General features: G+C 36.3%; 1 protein-coding gene across 3 annotated transcripts; it reads right to left on the reverse strand.

Annotated features, from left to right (window-relative positions):
• Positions 1-1,233: 1,233 nt before the first annotated feature.
• LOC120091997 (4-hydroxybenzoate polyprenyltransferase, mitochondrial) lies at positions 1,234-10,444 on the reverse strand. 3 transcript variants are annotated; one of them, XM_039050183.1, is made up of 10 exons: positions 10,126-10,444; positions 9,852-9,920; positions 9,341-9,519; positions 8,588-8,723; positions 7,914-8,035; positions 7,734-7,803; positions 7,493-7,642; positions 2,506-2,641; positions 2,314-2,410; positions 1,234-1,751 (listed from the first exon to the last, which is right to left on the reverse strand). In XM_039050183.1, exons 2-10 carry the CDS (start codon positions 9,852-9,854, stop codon positions 1,682-1,684), a joined length of 963 nt encoding a protein of 320 aa, XP_038906111.1. In that variant the 5' UTR covers positions 9,855-9,920; positions 10,126-10,444; the 3' UTR covers positions 1,234-1,681. The 3 variants fall into 3 exon arrangements, with proteins under 3 accessions (XP_038906111.1, XP_038906108.1, XP_038906110.1); XM_039050180.1 differs by having other exon boundaries at positions 9,341-9,920; XM_039050182.1 differs by lacking the exons at positions 1,234-1,751; positions 2,314-2,410; positions 2,506-2,641 and adding an exon at positions 5,265-6,849 and having other exon boundaries at positions 9,341-9,920.
• Positions 10,445-16,949: the final 6,505 nt, after the last annotated feature.

Below are 16,949 nucleotides of genomic sequence, written 5' to 3' on the forward strand. Positions count from 1 at the left end.
AATTTGTATAATGTCTATTGCAATGCATACACAATACATCAAAACTATTGAAGGAAGCACTAGACAAGCTGGAAGATGCCGGTACTAAAAAATTCCTTGTGGGAAAATTCTTAGATTACAAGATGGTTGATATCAAATTGGTAATCAATCCGTTGGAAAAATTATAAATTATCATCAGTGATTTGCAAAGTGAAGAATTGGACATGAGTAAGCCGTTCCAAGTTGCTACTGTGATTAAAAAATTTCCTCCTTTCTAGAAGCACAAATGAAAGGAGTTATTCATAGAGAACCTTGCGGTAAAACTCCATAGGATAACATAAAAGAAGATAAAACTTACACCGAAATGTTGAAGCCAAGCTCATATTCTGAAGCTTAAGCACAAACCCAAGAAGTAGAATTTCAGAAGAAACATGTGGGGTCTAGGAATGATACTAGTAAGCACATTTGAGGAAATTATTAGGTTTGTGGTAAGAGTAGTTATACGCTGCAATGTGCAAACACAAGAAGGTAAAAGTTCCAAACAGTCGGGCCAATATTTGAGGAAAATGATGACTTGGTTGCCATCATTTCTGAGGTATATATGCTTCAACATTAAAGATTGATGATTGATGCTGGTGCTATTAGGCACATTTGGAAGCAAAATGGCAGTGATAATTTGTACATGGGAAATGTTTCAATAACCTTTGTGGAAGGCAAGGGAGTCCCATTAAAATGTAGCATGTGCCAGAAATTGACAGAATCAAGTGTCAGAAAACTCTACTTAATAAAAATAGGTTCAATCTTGTATTGAAGTTAGATAAATTTATACCGACAAAAGTTGATTTGCAGGTTGCATATAGAGTATGTGGAAGATAAAGTGGCAAGTACACAATAATTTTTGTCCCACTTCCTAGCCATTTTTTCAGTAAAAATATAAAAATTAGACATTCTTAAAAATTTCCAACACATTTTAGACATTTCCAACAATCTTTCAAGGCAAACCTCATCTCCAAAGTTATCTTAACACACACCACCCCAAACGCTAACAGTACTAAATCCAAATTGATGCCCAAAAACACTCTTATAGCGGAGAAAATTGTTTACGGTATTAGAACTTTTGATTTTGCCCAACAAATTTATAAAATTTTAAAGATGGATTAGCCTCTCTAATACCTCCCATTTCTTAGAGTTATTTAGCTTCAGAAACGTGTTTATTGTTGAGAAATTATAGATTTATTGAGACTCGTCAAGACATATAGAGAAAAAATTTAACAAAAATAAATCAAGCACATGATTTTTAGTCGTTAAATGTGAAATAAATTTAAGTAATTTTTTTAAGAGATCTAATGTTTTTTATGGCTAAAGTGGGCCCAGCCCAATTGACATAAGAGTGTGTCAATAACTACTATGAGGCCCTTGGTCGAATCCCCTGCGCACAACCCTCAGGTCATAGTTACTTCAAACCTGCTCCTATTAGTCATGGTTACTGCAAACCTTTGGCTTCATCTCCACATGGAAATAACATCAACAGAGCTTCACTCACTCTCAAACTTCCAAAATTTCATTCAAATTCTGAGGTCGAAGACGAATCTGATCACGATCTATAGAACCAACATTATTCGAAGATGGTTCGAGATCAAATCCTCTTATGTTCTGTTAGCAAACGGTCCACTCCTAGCCTTTGCATACTTTTCGGAAAAGGCTAAGATGAAAGTCTACCTAGCAAGATCCCACTGAACACTAAAGCACCATACCACTTGTTGGAGATGAACCTGAAACCAGAAGTGGAAATGAGAAGGCATTGTACAAAAGAGAAAAGGGAAGAAAGCTAATACATATACCAAACTCCTCAACTTTAAATGTGCATAATCTAACAAGATGTAAGCATTCAGAACAGCCTATATTATCATCGCAGTAAAGGGTTGGAGCTTTTTAAAAAAAAAAATAGAAAGAGAACTTTTTAATGATGAAATGAAACGAGGTTAATATTCAAATTACAATGATACATAAGAGGTAAATGAAATTAAAAGAACAGAGATCAACAAGTGCATCCGGCTATCTCAACTAGGATTGAAGCTGAAAAAAAGCTTTTAATGAGGTCACAACCATCCTTCTAAAGAAACTTTAGTTTCAAAACACCATAATAAAAATTATCATCTCCAGTGTAATGATCTAACGAGATTCGACACTTCAAAAAAAAAAAAAAAAAAAAACAACTTATTATCGGTTCAAAGACCAGTAAGTTTAAAATACATGCATTCAACCCATAAAATCAGCAGTTTTAATTTTCTTTACTGGTGCTTGATAAAGTACCCTACTAAATCAGACACATACTTTCGGTTGCAATCGGCACGACTTGATAAGTCGACTGTCAAAATCTGCCAAGCCAATTGTCCAGATGCAGCAGCCAAAAGTGCATAAAATGGCCATTCTGCTCCACAACGGTTTGGAATAAGACATCGAAGCAAATTGCAGTTTATACAAAACGGGATATTAAAAACCAAGGAAAGGCACAGAGTAGTTTACCAATATCAGCATTGTAACCGCTAAGAGCAAGACAGCCAATGTTTGCAACTCCAAACATAGAAATCCACTCCTTAGTTGAATCTCCAAATCTCAAAGCAGTAGATTTAACGCCGACTTTTAAGTCATCCTCCTTGTCCTAAAGCCAAAGTGTAAGCATTGCAGCCAGAAAGTTAAAGAGTTATTTTGGAGATGTCTTCAGACAGAAACATTTTCGGGAAATACCTTTTTGATTCCTAACTTTTTGCTCTAGTTTCATTTTGATCCCTAGGTTTCAAAATGTTACCATTTGAAATTTTACACTTTTAATCTTGATTTTTTACTAATTACTAACTTTCAGTTTTCCATGTTAATGTCTATTAATTAATTTAAAATAAGTATAATTAACTGAGTTTCATTATTTATGAAAAACCAAGGTTAAAAGTGTAAATCTTGAAACCTATGGACCAAATTGAAACAAAGCTCGAATCTCAGATGTAAAATTGTAACATTTTGAAATCTAGAGAAGATTAAGAATTGAAACCAAACTCAAAATTTAATGACTAAATGTGTAACATTCTGAAACCTATGAACTAAATAGAAACTAGACCCACTTACGACCAAAAAGGTATTTTTCCCAACATTTTTTCTAGGGGCACTTTGAATTTTTTTTTTTTTTTTTTAAAAGCATCTAAAAGTATTTTAAGATATTTTTCCAAGTTCCAAACACTTCTTCATATCCAATCAAAAGACATCGTCAGAAATTTGTCAAGTCTTCTTATTCAGATATAAAATGCCATTAAGATGTTGCAAAACACCTCTAAGCAAATGATGCTGTCATTTCCGTGACTGTTTACTAGCATATGTAACTATGCTTTCAAGTACGGCAGCGGATATCATTAGATCTAGAATAAAACCACCAATATGATACAGTCACCAAATAACCAAAAAGAGTAGTGAGATACAAACCATTTAAAGACTCAATGACAGAAAGCCAAGAATAGTATGTATAAATACTAGAGCTGAGGGTAAACCCTCAGTGGGTATGCGTGATGAGGCAAGCATGACATTACACAGAGAGGGGAGAGACCCCTAAGAAAGAGGCTCGTGGCTTGGCTAATGTATAAAATAAAGAATACTGCAGCCATGAATAATACATCCACGAACAATACTCAATAGACACATTTAAATTGCTTCCATAATATTTCCCATCAAGTTGCACGGTAGAGATCATTAAGGATAAGCTTTTCTTTTGAGGTTTATGAAACATTACTTGGCTGGAGGTTTGGTGAAAGACACCTGAGAATTTTGTTAGATAGAATAAACTCAAGGGCAATGTAATTATAGGAATTTAGGAAAATGTATTGCAAATATGATTCCTTCCTTCGGCTTTGAAAAGAACTTGGGTTCCAAATCATTCCCGTGGCTTCAGCCCATAGAGCAGCCCTCAACCCAAAAAATCTTCCAGAATTATATCTCTTCTCAACAGGCACATTACTGGGCCTAACTCCACGCCATTTGCAAAGGTGTATAAAGTTGAGGTTCTTTCTCTGATGGGCTAGACCCACAATCAGCTTGCTGTCCAAAACCAGCCAACAACTCACTTTTAATTAGTGCCCACTTCCCATTTATTAGAGATAATATAATGGGCCCACCTTCTACTTTCCTTCTTCTTCAGCCTTTTACAAGACCCATTTTTCCATTTGAGCCACATGAAAATCGGCCCTAAATTACTTGTTGAGCAATGCAAGAATTGGACTTCTTTACCAAATCCCAGCCCATAATCCCAACCAAAATTAATGCTGCCTTTTTCTCCAACTGCTGGCCCATCGCCTGACAGAAAAAAATGGCTCCGTATAACGAAATGGGCCCAAAAGCCCTTGCTGGCTTGCAGAAAATATTGCGCTTCTCCCACCAGCACATTAACCCGCACCTTTTTTTCTAGCCTTGGAAGGACAATGGGCTTCTCCTTGTACTTTAGCCCATGAACCAGACTCATAGATAATCCTGCAACTTTTTTTAACACCTGACCCCACCACCTGACACTTCAGGTGGGTAGAGAGTAATTTTCCCACAACCTCAAGAAAATTGCGGCAGTCCCGAGCCTTCATCTCCCTCCATCGCCGGCAACCTTCCTCTACACATTTCAACAACTTCCACCTCTTCTTTTTCTTCATCCCCAACAACCTCGACCCTCGCTGCTGTATACGACCATCCCCAATTTTTTTCATCTTCAACGCCGTTCTTTTTTCTCGAATCTGCCGCTTGACACCGATGCTCTGACCGTTTGGCCGTTCTTCTCCACCGCACAGAAACTCGACTCCTGCTTCTATCATTTGACGGAAGTTATTTGCTAACGCATGGCCCTCCATCTTCCTCTACATCCTTTTTTTAAGAGCGAAAACACGAAACTTAATATCCATCGCAAAACAAATTGAAAATGGTTGGTTCGTCCATTGTAAGCGGTAGACGGTGGCGAGTGGTGGAGGCACAATCGGTGGCAAATGGTACCCTTTGTCCGCGGCATCAGCGAGCCCAGTGTGGATGGTTGGTAGCATGGGTGAAAGCCACACCTGACATATTGTGTCGTTAGGGTTGATTTTTTCCCATGGGTGCTGTAATCTAGGGTGTACATCGACACCGGGTTTGAGAGAAAACTGACACCGAAAATCCAAAAAAAAAAAAAAGAGTGAAATTCCCCCAACCATCTTCATTTTTTTATTATTATTATTTTTAAGAGGAGTCAAAGTGAATAAAAAGGAAAGATGAATTGATAATCTATATATATTATACGTCGGTCGGTTTTCAACGTTTTTTTTTTTTCTTTCAGAAAAACCGAAAACCAACCACCGATCGACCTTAATTTGATCGAGTCGGTGTTTTTTGGTTTGATGTACACCCCTACTGTAATCCCATATCGAGTCAGGTCCTGGGTCAAATAACGACCCAACCGGAAATCCATATTTTAAATCTATCACCTTTGTAGGAGTGTGAACCTCATCCAAGCTACTTAAAATTGGCCCCAAAAACAGCCAAGGACTCTCCGATAGTTTTGGACCTTTCTTCTCCTCACCAAACACATGATCATAGTAAACCGATAAATAGACCAAGCAAGTCCAGCCCATTATGAGCCCAAAATCATGCTGCCACCTTGTCCCCTCCATGGCTTCACACACGATTTTCTCTTCTTCACGTTCCTCAACTTACATTTTGCTTCCTCAGTTGAGAGCAAAATAAGATAATGGGCCACTATAATTATATTTAAAGTAAACTCAAGCCCATTCAAAAAAAATGCAGCCCACACCCACGTAATTAGGGTTAGTTATTTTTGCCCCTATAATCTTCTGCCACATCATTGTCTCTGTTTTCACGAAATTTTTCCAACCTTCTTCCGTCGTGGTTGTCTTCTTCGTCTCTAACTGCAAGCCTTTTCCCGCCGTTTCAAGCAACACCATCCTCAACCTCTCTATCCCACGCCTATGACCGTCGATCTCCAATGGTTCAGATAGTCGTTCATCTCCATCGCACAGCATCCCGACCTTTCCTTCCCACCATCAGCCTCCCTTGTTACATGTCTCTTTCTCCCACCACCATATTTCGGCCTCGTCTTCCATGTCCAGCGCCTTTGATTCACCGTCCTCCCACTTTCTTCGACTTGCGCGATCGTTAGCAGGTCCTTCAGCCGTCGCCGCTCCGTCCGCCAACCGCCTTGCCATCTCAGCCAATCAATCGCTGACGTCTTCTTTCTCTGCCGCGGCCAACCGTCCTCTGGTTCTTTGAACCACAACCATTTCTTCACTCGATTCTTCACCTCCGGCCCTTGTTTCTTCTTCCGCTTGTCTCCACGTTTTACCGTCGGTGTTTTTCTCTTACTCTCATTCCTTCGCCTCTCCAACTTGTCGCCCTTCAATGAGTTCTCCCTCCGCTTTTTCCAATCCATTCTCATGAATATACTTCTCTGTCTCCGTTCACTCTCCGATTTCTTCTTCACCGTCCTCGTTCGAACTCCACTTCCTATCGAACCCGTACTGCCTCCACTGCCCTGCACCATGGACTTCGAACTCAGGCTATCAACCATCTTCGAACTACCGTTGGTTTTGCTTGCCACTACCAACTCAAATATCTCATCCCGATTTTGCTCCACTCTCGAATTTTCGTGCAATGTCTCCTTCCGGTCTGCTTCTTCCACCATTTTGCACTCATTATTTGTCATCCATTTTCGTGCTTGCTCCCATGTCCATGGAGTTTCTCCTCTTTTTGTTGCCTCCCGTTTGCGGTCTTCTGTCCATTTACACAGCCACTCCTATGTCCATGATTCTTCTTCCCCAATTGCCAAACAAAATAAAACAGTACCCAAAAAGAGTAGCTCTGATACCAATTTGTTAGGATCCCCTTACAAGAAGGGTACTCAAGAATATAGAATAAACTTAAGGGCAATGCAATTATAGGAATATATGAAAATGTATAGAAATATGCTATAAACTCTTAAGCAAAATAACAAGATAAACCTTTCGAGAGGGCTAGTCTATCCCAAATTACCAAAGGAAATTCCCACCAAATTCTTCACACCTTTCTCCAACCCTTTCCCCTCTATTTATAGTAAAATACCTAACCAACTTACTAACTATTTACTAATATGTCCTAATTAATAACCCTCCTAATATTCTACTAATTATCCCAACAAATCCTTAACCAAGGGTCTTACAAATTCCTAAAGAAATTTTGGAACATCTTAGAGGTAAAGAGCCGTTTATTTTCCCCAACTTCTTGGTGGAGTTCTATATCACAAAGATTCCAGCTATTGCTTTGCTTTATAGAAGTGGTCTGATTTTTTTACCCTAAGTTGCATCTATTTCAACCATGTTCACCACCACTAGAGTAAGATTTCAAATTAACTACGAGCTCCCTACTTCTATAAATACTTCTTTTTTTTTTTTGTAAAAAATATCGCCTCTAAAGTTGGTAACACAAAATCCTAATAAACAAAGGAAGAGCGGGAATCAGACTTTACCTGATGTGCATATATCGTATCATACACAAGAGTCCAGAATACTCCAGAAAAGTACAGTGGTAAAACGATAGCTGGATCCAAAGTTCCTCTGATGGCTGCCCATCCTAATAAAGCTCCCCAATTGAAGGTCAGACCTAGATAGGCTTGAGGCTGCCACAAATATCTTGCCAAGCCACATCAACTACTAGTGTTTCTCAAAATAAATATAAAATACTTAGCAAACCCAATTAAAGCATCATACCCAAAACGTGAACCTCTTCATGAGAGGATAGGAGAAGACTAGAAGCAAAGAGGAAGCCCCCAAAATGCGACTGTTCAAGACATGAGGTCACGTTGGAAACATCAAACTACTAAGAAAGTATACGAAACACGTATTATATGACCCAGTTAATTCTAAAGAGAAACTCAAAACCAATCCGACCTGAAATTATTCAGTTGAAGGAGAATTCCAAGTCCCAAAAATAGCTGCAACCCTAAAAAACTGATTCCCTGGGGTTGGGTTAATTGACCACTTGCAACTGGTCTTAGCTTTGTACGTTCAACCTGCAAAGGGTGAAACACTCGGCCAAGCATGGAAGGGTTAGAAGAAACTAATCCCCTGCAAGGGAGGTGTATCAGAAAGGAAAGAACTCGATGGTAAGACAATTTGTTAGTGAATGTGTTGTTTGTCAGCAAGCTACTTAGCCTTGGTACCTGCTGCTCTATTTTACACACATCATGACAAGTGATGTATCTCCCATTTGATATAGAGACTATAATAGATCATGGGAATGCAGCAAATAATTGATACCAGGTGGGAAGTCTTTTTTTTTTTTTTTTTTGCATTACAATCATCCCAGACCAAGAAAAGGGGCAAGAAATGTCGCACAAATAATATTAACAACGGAATGAACTGATGCTTAATTAAAATACAGAGCCCTAAAAGTGCAGGGGTAAATACATCTATCACAAATAGAACACATAGATTTACACACTACTTGCAAGGACTAACCAATTTAAACTATTCAAAAAGTTAAGCCAAGAGATCGTCAAAAAGCCACACGATAGAGAAAATGATGTGAATATGATATTCATGGAAGAAAGAAGTGTACTGACCTTTGTATCAATATCTTGATCGAGGAGGTCGTTTATGGTACACCCAGCACCCCTCAAAAGCAAAGCCCCGCATCCAAATAGAGTCAGCATTTTAAAGTCGGGAAGTTGGCCTGGAGGTGCCGCCAAGGTAATTGACCTAAAGAATACAATTTACTCTAGTTATGGATTTTGGAAATCATGCACCCATTAACATTTATGATCCAGTCGAGAGTGTGAACATTGTCTTATTACCTATGTGATACAAAAGAAACTTATAGTTCAATATGTAGAGACTAATAAAGTGAACCAATGACAGACTTCCTATTTACTAGTTGTGATTGGACACACATCTCAACTAAAATACGCAATTACATAACAATCTGTAGATCCTTCATGAATAATCAAGTTCAGTTAGAAAATAATACATATGATACGGAATACATGAGGATCTTTTTTTACATATAACTATACAAGTTACAACTAAGTCATGCATGCCTCCACTAACTTCGCAGTTCTCACAAATACAGTACCTCTTTGACACATAATTTAAAGACCATCAAATTATCCATTTACAATCAGACAACCAATAGTGATTAGTATGATACAAAGATTATTTATTACAGGAACGGGCTGAATATTGACTATAATAACCAATTTCAGATGCCAATTAACAACTATGTAGTCTACAAAATCCAAGACTTTCATTTCTTCCATGTCATTTTATGTACATTGACAGCAGACCCAACAAGGACCAAAAATAGAAGTAGCTCTTACCACATACAAGGCCAAGCAAGTAACCACGTCCCAATGGGTTTATCGAGCCGCGCAAGGTGAGCATAAGGCTGAATCTTTTTGGGCAAATACAAATAAATCCAGGACATCTCAACTTTCGCCTCTGATCTTCCATCATTTTTAACACTACTATTTGGGCTCTCGTCATTCTTGGAACTCTCCTTTAGATCCGAAGACGTGGATAAACCGTGGATAAGTCCATATCTAAAATCTCGAATGAAATTTTTGCAAGCAAAATCTGACCGATTACACCATAAATTGGAAACTAAACTAGCTCTGGTGTAAGAAACCGGTGCCTCAAGGCTGGAGAGGTGATTGAGAAATTTACGATGAAGAGATAGGCAGGACACGGACCTACGTGAAGTGTGGAATAGGAAAGACGCCATTTCCAAGCCGGAACAAGCTAATAGAACTAATTCATACTATGATCTCAATCAAAACGTTTCGAATGGATCAAATTTGTTCGAAATCTGAATTCCAATAGAACAATTACCATTCAGCAGGCTCCCTTAGCCTTCGTCCAGTTCCAAATTGCATTATTTCTCCGTATAGCACGTCCATTCTACATTTTCACTTAAACAATTTCAGTTCAAAGAAACGTATGTTCAGAATGCATTACTTCCATAAATACTTGTATGAGCAATCATACACCATATTTCGTTAACAACGTCTCAGTCATAGACATGAACAGTGAATAGTTGATGCATACAACAATTTCCATAAGCATTATGAGATTTTTAAACATTCACAGATAACCTTTCACATACCTCACATTTGCAAGCTTGACGTAAAATTCAGCATACTCAGTTACCAGCTGCGTGCTCGATTAGTGTCACATGGGTCACAGCCGCTGCCCAGGGAGATCCGGCATCGACTGGGGCGGCGGCGGACGTCTAATCAGCGGCGGCCGATGGACTGGGCGGCGACTTGCAGCTGCGTGCTGCGAGATACGGCGGCGCTGGAGGCACGACGATGGAAAAAAATACTCGAGAGAGGAAAGGCGGCGCGAGAGAGAGAAATGAGGGACGGCGAGGGATAAACTAAGGAGAGGAAAAAAACAAATAACGAAGGACGAAAATATCATTTAGGGGGGATAGATAAATGGGTATAAGTTGTTGGGTTTGGTAGGTATTTATTACATGTTTATTAAGCAGAATAAGTGTCATCTTTATTACCCACTCAAAATTAACCCTGATATTGTCAAACTTTTGGAACTTCACTTTACAAAAAAAATTGATATTATAATTTGGTTCATTGTTTTTGTTGGATTTCTTCCAAGGACCGATCTTATCTTATGTTCTATCTGAGGTCACCACTGTGTTATATTATAAGTATCGAAAAGAACATATATTTTGTGATTTTTTTTTTAAACGGCCACATGTTTGGTCATTTCATATTATTTTTTTGTGATCTTATGAAAAATGTTACTGTACTACAATCACATTCTCAACATCATAATCAAACAAAGGTAATTATCCTATGTACAATTTCAATTCCAAATAATATACTATCCATATTATATAAAAAATAAACTGTATGATATGTGAAAATAATAATGTTAAGTTGGCAAGATTCAATATATATACATACAATATACCAATTAGTAATTGGGATAATTACCTTCAATATAATATATATACACAATATACCAATTATTCACAGTTTTTGAAAATAATATATGAAAAATAATCTATTATGTTCTACAAATTGAGGAAAATTTTGAGATTGTTCCAATTTAGTCATAAATATTTGAGAAAAATACTATATATTTGAAAATTAATCAATAACAGCAAAGTATAAAACTAAAAAATAAAAGAATGAAATTAAAAAAAAAAAACAAACAGAAAAAAATATAATTAATCTCATTAACAAAAAACTGCATCATATTCCCCAACTCAACTCAACTCTGCACAACGAACACAGACAATAATTATCAACTCGACTCAACTCTGCAAACAAACACATACAATTTAAGTCTCCAGATAATTTAACTCTCCATATAATAATTGCCAACTCAACTCAACTCAACTCAACTCTCTACTTTTATCACGCACCAAACACACCCTTAATGTTGTAAAATTGGAGAGAAAGGGAAGGATAAAATATGATATAATAATAAAATAACTAGAATTATGAAATGACTAAAATTATAAAAATAGGATAATATGGAAATTCAAAGTTGGATTTTTTTTTTTAAGTGTATTTTCAAGATCCACTAAATGTCATTATTTATAGGCAAAATGACAAGTAGGATGTGGTCTTACATGGATACCGAACATGACTTTAACTACGAGGTACATGGACAACATGAAGATTGACACGTGTCTTTTAGGATACTAAGCATTGGGCATCTATATTATAATATTTATAATACTTCCCCTTAGATGTTCATATATATGTGAAATATGTCTCGTTAAAACCTTACTAAGAAAAACTCAATGGGAGAAACCCTAGTGAATGAAAAAGAGTATATATTTCATTTAATATATACTCTTAAAAGAATACAACATATTTACTCCCCCTTACGAAAACATCACTTAAGATCCCTGAGTCGCCGCATTCCAATGTTGTGTACCAATTTTTCAAAAGTTGCAGTCAGTAATGCCTTTAGAAATAAGTCTGACAAGTTATCCTTCGAACAAATTTATTATATAGTGATATCGTCATTTTTTTCAAGATCATGAGTGTAGAAAAACTTCGGTAAAATATCCTCATTTGATTTTAGCCATGCAAACTATGTTGTTTTCGTATAATATTGTTAGAAAAATTTTATTATAAGACAAGCCACGTGTTTTCACGAATGTACTGAGTCATTGATCTTAGTCGTACACATTCTCGACTGACCTCGTGAATTGCAAGAATTTCAGCATGATTTGAGGAAGTGGTTGTTATCATTTATTTCACCAATCGCCATGATATAGCAATTATTCCACACGTGAACAAAAACCTGTTTGAGATTTAGTTTTGTGTGAATCAGATAAATATAAAAAACTTGTATAACCAACTAGATCAAATGTTGATTTATTTGAATAAAACAAACTCATATCGACTGAGATAACGAAGTACATGCTTGATTATGTTCCAATGTCTTTTTGTTGGAAAATAACTATATCTAGCTAATAAATTTACTAAAAATATAATATCTGATATTGTATTAGTATCATAATTGCACTAAGATATGGTACTTCAGGACCAAAAAGTTATTTATTATTGTCTCAAGGTCGAAATATATATTTCTTTATATCCAACAAACAGACTTTCATTAGAATATTTAATGGATGTGCTTTGTCCATATAGAACCTTTTCAAAACTTTTCCTGTATAAGCTGGTTGATGAACAAATATCTCATCTGTTAAATGTTCAATCTGCAAACCAAGGCAAAATTTTGTTTTTTTTCAAGATCCTTCATCTCAAATTCGTTTTTATATTGCCTTTAAAAGCTCTTCAAGAGTTCCAATTATATTTAAGTCATAAACATGTATTGTTATAATAGCATATACGAATTGTGATTTCTTTATAGAAACACATGGACATATTGAATTATTTTGATATTCTTCTTTCAAATAAATCCAAAATATTCCACTCGTAACACATTCGTCCCGATTGTTTCAATTCACATATTAATCTTTATAACTTTATTGAATACAATTTTCGAAAATTTGATTTATATGTTTCGGGTACTTAAAATCATTATGGGATCACATAAATATCATTATCAAGATATCTATAGAAATATGTCGTGACTACATCCATAAGATGCATATCCATATTTTCATACACTGTCGGGTCAATTAAATATCTTAGTGTAATTGCATTTGCCACTGGAGAATATGTCTCTTCATAATCAATATCAGATATTTGTGAAAAAACCTCGTGCAACTAGTATTGTTTTATATCTTGTGACCTCATTATTTTCATTTGTTTTTCTCACAAATACCCATTGTATTGTTTTATATCTTGTGACCTCATTATTTTCATTTGTTTTTCTCACAAATACCCATTTTTATCTCACATGATTGACACTTTCTCGTGTTTTAACTACCAGTTCACAAACATGATGTTTTGAAAGTGAATTTAATTATGATTCAACTGCTTTTTTCCACTAAAAGTCAATCTTTTCTATGTTGATGTTCTTCAATAGGTTTTGGTGCATGATCCTCATTTTTAGTTAAGACATTAAGAGCAATGTTATACGCAAAAATGTTGTTAATAACTGTATTTGTTTTGATTCCATCTTTTTCCTATCATGATATAGTTTATTGAAATCTTATTATTATCTAGAGGTATTTCACCTTTCTCACTAATAATGTAAAGGATTTCTTCACAAGTATTTACATCCTCAACCAAGTCTTTTTTGCTATTATTTATTTTTCATTTTCGATGAATTTTATTTTTAGAACCCACTGGTCTACCATGCTTCTAACGTGTTTTAGATTCATTAGTAACAATTTACTGTGTTGGGATATCAATTTTCGATGTGACATTTGCAGTTGGTATATGTGACTTAGTGATTTTCTTTGCATCTATAAATGCATTTGGTAATTGATTTGTTATATTTTGCAAATAAATTATTTTCCAAACTTTAAGTTGACATTGATCTGCATGGGGATCTAAATGAGAAAATAACGATGCATTCCATGTAATTTTTTTTCCAACTTCTTAATGTCGGGGTTGATGCCCTAAATTTTGTAGGGTCTCATAGTTTGTAAACACGTGTATGAACAAACATTTGTGATGTAATAATATGAGATATTTTTTTCACTATTGTCTATGAAATATGAGATATTTTAGTTGCATTAACCACAAACCAATAAACTAAGATCCCTGGTTATCGTTGTAACTTAAGCATGTATGTGGAGACATACAAGTGGATCGTGCCTTAAGTGATAACCTAAATGGTCTATAGTATATGGTGAATGAGGGAAACCTTATCCTGGTGACACACAACCTGTCTCTTATACACATCTAGATGTGTATAAGAGACAGGATGTGATATTAAAACTATAGTTTATAAATATAATATGATAAATTAGTTATTATATTTATTTATAATAAAAAAATTATTAGATAATTGTTGGTAGTTATTTGTTTCTCTTTTAACCGATTGCGTGTGAGGTTTCTATCATTTTTAATAACTAAAGAATAAAAATGAAAATAGTTTTCATTTTTCATAATCACAACACATTCGATCGAATGGAAGAAAAGCTATATGATGGCCTTGAGAGAGTAAATGACCAAGCTTCTCATTACTAGACAATAGCTCCTCGTTTGCTAAACGATCGAGTATCCAACTCTATACATTAGAGGTTTCTAATTCTCCCACTTACTTGATCGTTGAGTTCCTCCTTCCCTCTACCAAATCCACACAGAGCCCACACCTCCTAGATTCTCACACCGATAATACCGAGGCAACTGAGTGGTGGTGTCGAGTTTTGCTGTTCGAGGGTCGAGGATTGAGTCCTACTCGATTGGGTTCGAGGATCTGACAGTTCGTTGCGTTCGTGCTTGTGATTAAGTTTGCTTGGACGCTGGATTGGTGTTGATCGAGGGAATACACAAAGAATAGTTATTCAAAGGTATGTCACTCGATCTTAGTTGGTTTTAACTTGAAAGCATGTTGTAATTTACTCGATGATGCATAACTACGGTTGTATGTTTGTAAATGCTTTATTCTTTCATAATGGGTTTGGAACGATCTTACTTCTGCTCAATGGTTCTCTTGAATAAGAGTTCCTTCAATTGGTATCAGAGTCAGGTTAGCCTAATATTCCAAATTCCATTGATATATTGAATTGCATTTACATTCTTGATGGGTTTTAAGCATATCTACATTGTGTTTAAGTGTTGGATGTATTTGTGGATGTGAATTAATTGATTGCTGGGATGATTGCCTCTGTTTACTGTTTTTTTTTACATTTAAAAGTTAATTTGTAAGGACCCCTGTGTTTTTCGACGTATTAACTTACTATCAAGTCTGTATTCAAAGTGTTTAAGTGTGTAAGAGTCATTCATGTTGAAGCTTCAAGGCATGGAGATGCAGTTTACTTCGAGGAAGAATACCAAAAGTTGGTTAGATCGTGTATCCCAGGCTAAACGATCGTGTAGAAAAGTTATACTCGATCGCGTAACATTTGCTAAACAATCGCATGGCTGATGCTACGCGACCAAGTAAAGAGTTTACTCGATCATGTTGCGTTAGCTACTTGATCATGTAAACGATGGAGGTAAACGATCGCAGAGTATGGGATACTCATTGCATGATAGGGGGCGCACACTAAACGATCAAGTAGGCCAACATGCTTCATCGCATAATCATTGGCTACTTGATCAATCGGTAAGTGTTACTCAACCCCTGCTCCTCTATCGTTTAGACGATCATGCTTCATCGCATAGTTGTCATCTACTCGATCGTTTAGGCAGGTGTTATAAAAAAGAGAGAGATCAGACTATCATCCAATTTGCATGCATGCAGCAAATCTATCTAAGTCACCTTCATGATCTTAGTAAGCGGGTGTTCTCGTTTCCACACTAACATACCCAATACGCTCCTCCGACCAGAACTCCGCTTCAGACAACAAGGTTCCTTAATAGACTACGCATTACCTCCTACTTTAATCTTTTATAGTCAATTTCAATTCCTACTTACAACTGCATTCAACCAAGAACCTTCAAACTGTCAGGCGTTTCTCAAAATCCCTCATAGCAGCCGTCGAACTCCCTACCTGCTCTACTGTCAATCAAACCTCTTTAAAACTATTTAACCAAGCATGATTCAAGCCTAACGTTTTGCATGCAATGTCTTTCTTAGTTATTCTTAGTTCTAAATTTCCATTATAACTTTATAAAAAGGAAAACAACTAAAACGCTCCACATTGCTTAAGCGCTAGACTAGGGATTATTATGAACTTTATAAATATCCTAAGTGTCAATGTTTCACTGCAATTCCATATCATTACATAATAATCGTACTATAAGTGTTGATTAACCAAGCATACATGCTTGCAAACACCTTATACTAAACTTATAATATACAGTTGATGCATGCAATATGCTTATGCATGATACTATTAACACCTCTTGATACTATACGATGATATGAGCATCTCTTATGTAACATTTAATATGCAAGCTACTAAATTATCCAACTCTTATGATATAAAGGATGAGCATGAATACAATGCATACCCTATGGTTCGGGACTTTAAAAACTATCAACGGGCATCAAGCTGATACTGATATATACCATTTAATACATACATTCTCCATGTTACATAATAAAACAACTCACATGGACCGGATGACTCAGTCTACAAAACTCCCGAAAAAAAAAAAAACATTTTACAAAAATCATCCTATTTTGGGTCTTAAATTACAAACCCAACACCCGAACCGGTTTTTTTTTTTTTCCTTCTACATCCGTTCAAACAGACACATCCGAGTCTTGAACCGCCCGGATGCGAAGCTCGCCCCTCGGATTGTGTAGCTTTCTTGTATCGCCCGAGTAATCGTTGGTCCGAGTAGCCACGATCGTGTGCTTCTCGTTCATCGCGTCGAGCATGAAGCCCACTCCGCACTTGTACAACGCACCGAG

The sequence above is a fragment of the Benincasa hispida genome, chromosome 11 (assembly GCF_009727055.1).
Source record: "Benincasa hispida cultivar B227 chromosome 11, ASM972705v1, whole genome shotgun sequence".
NCBI classification, from domain to species: Eukaryota; Viridiplantae; Streptophyta; class Magnoliopsida; order Cucurbitales; family Cucurbitaceae; genus Benincasa; species Benincasa hispida.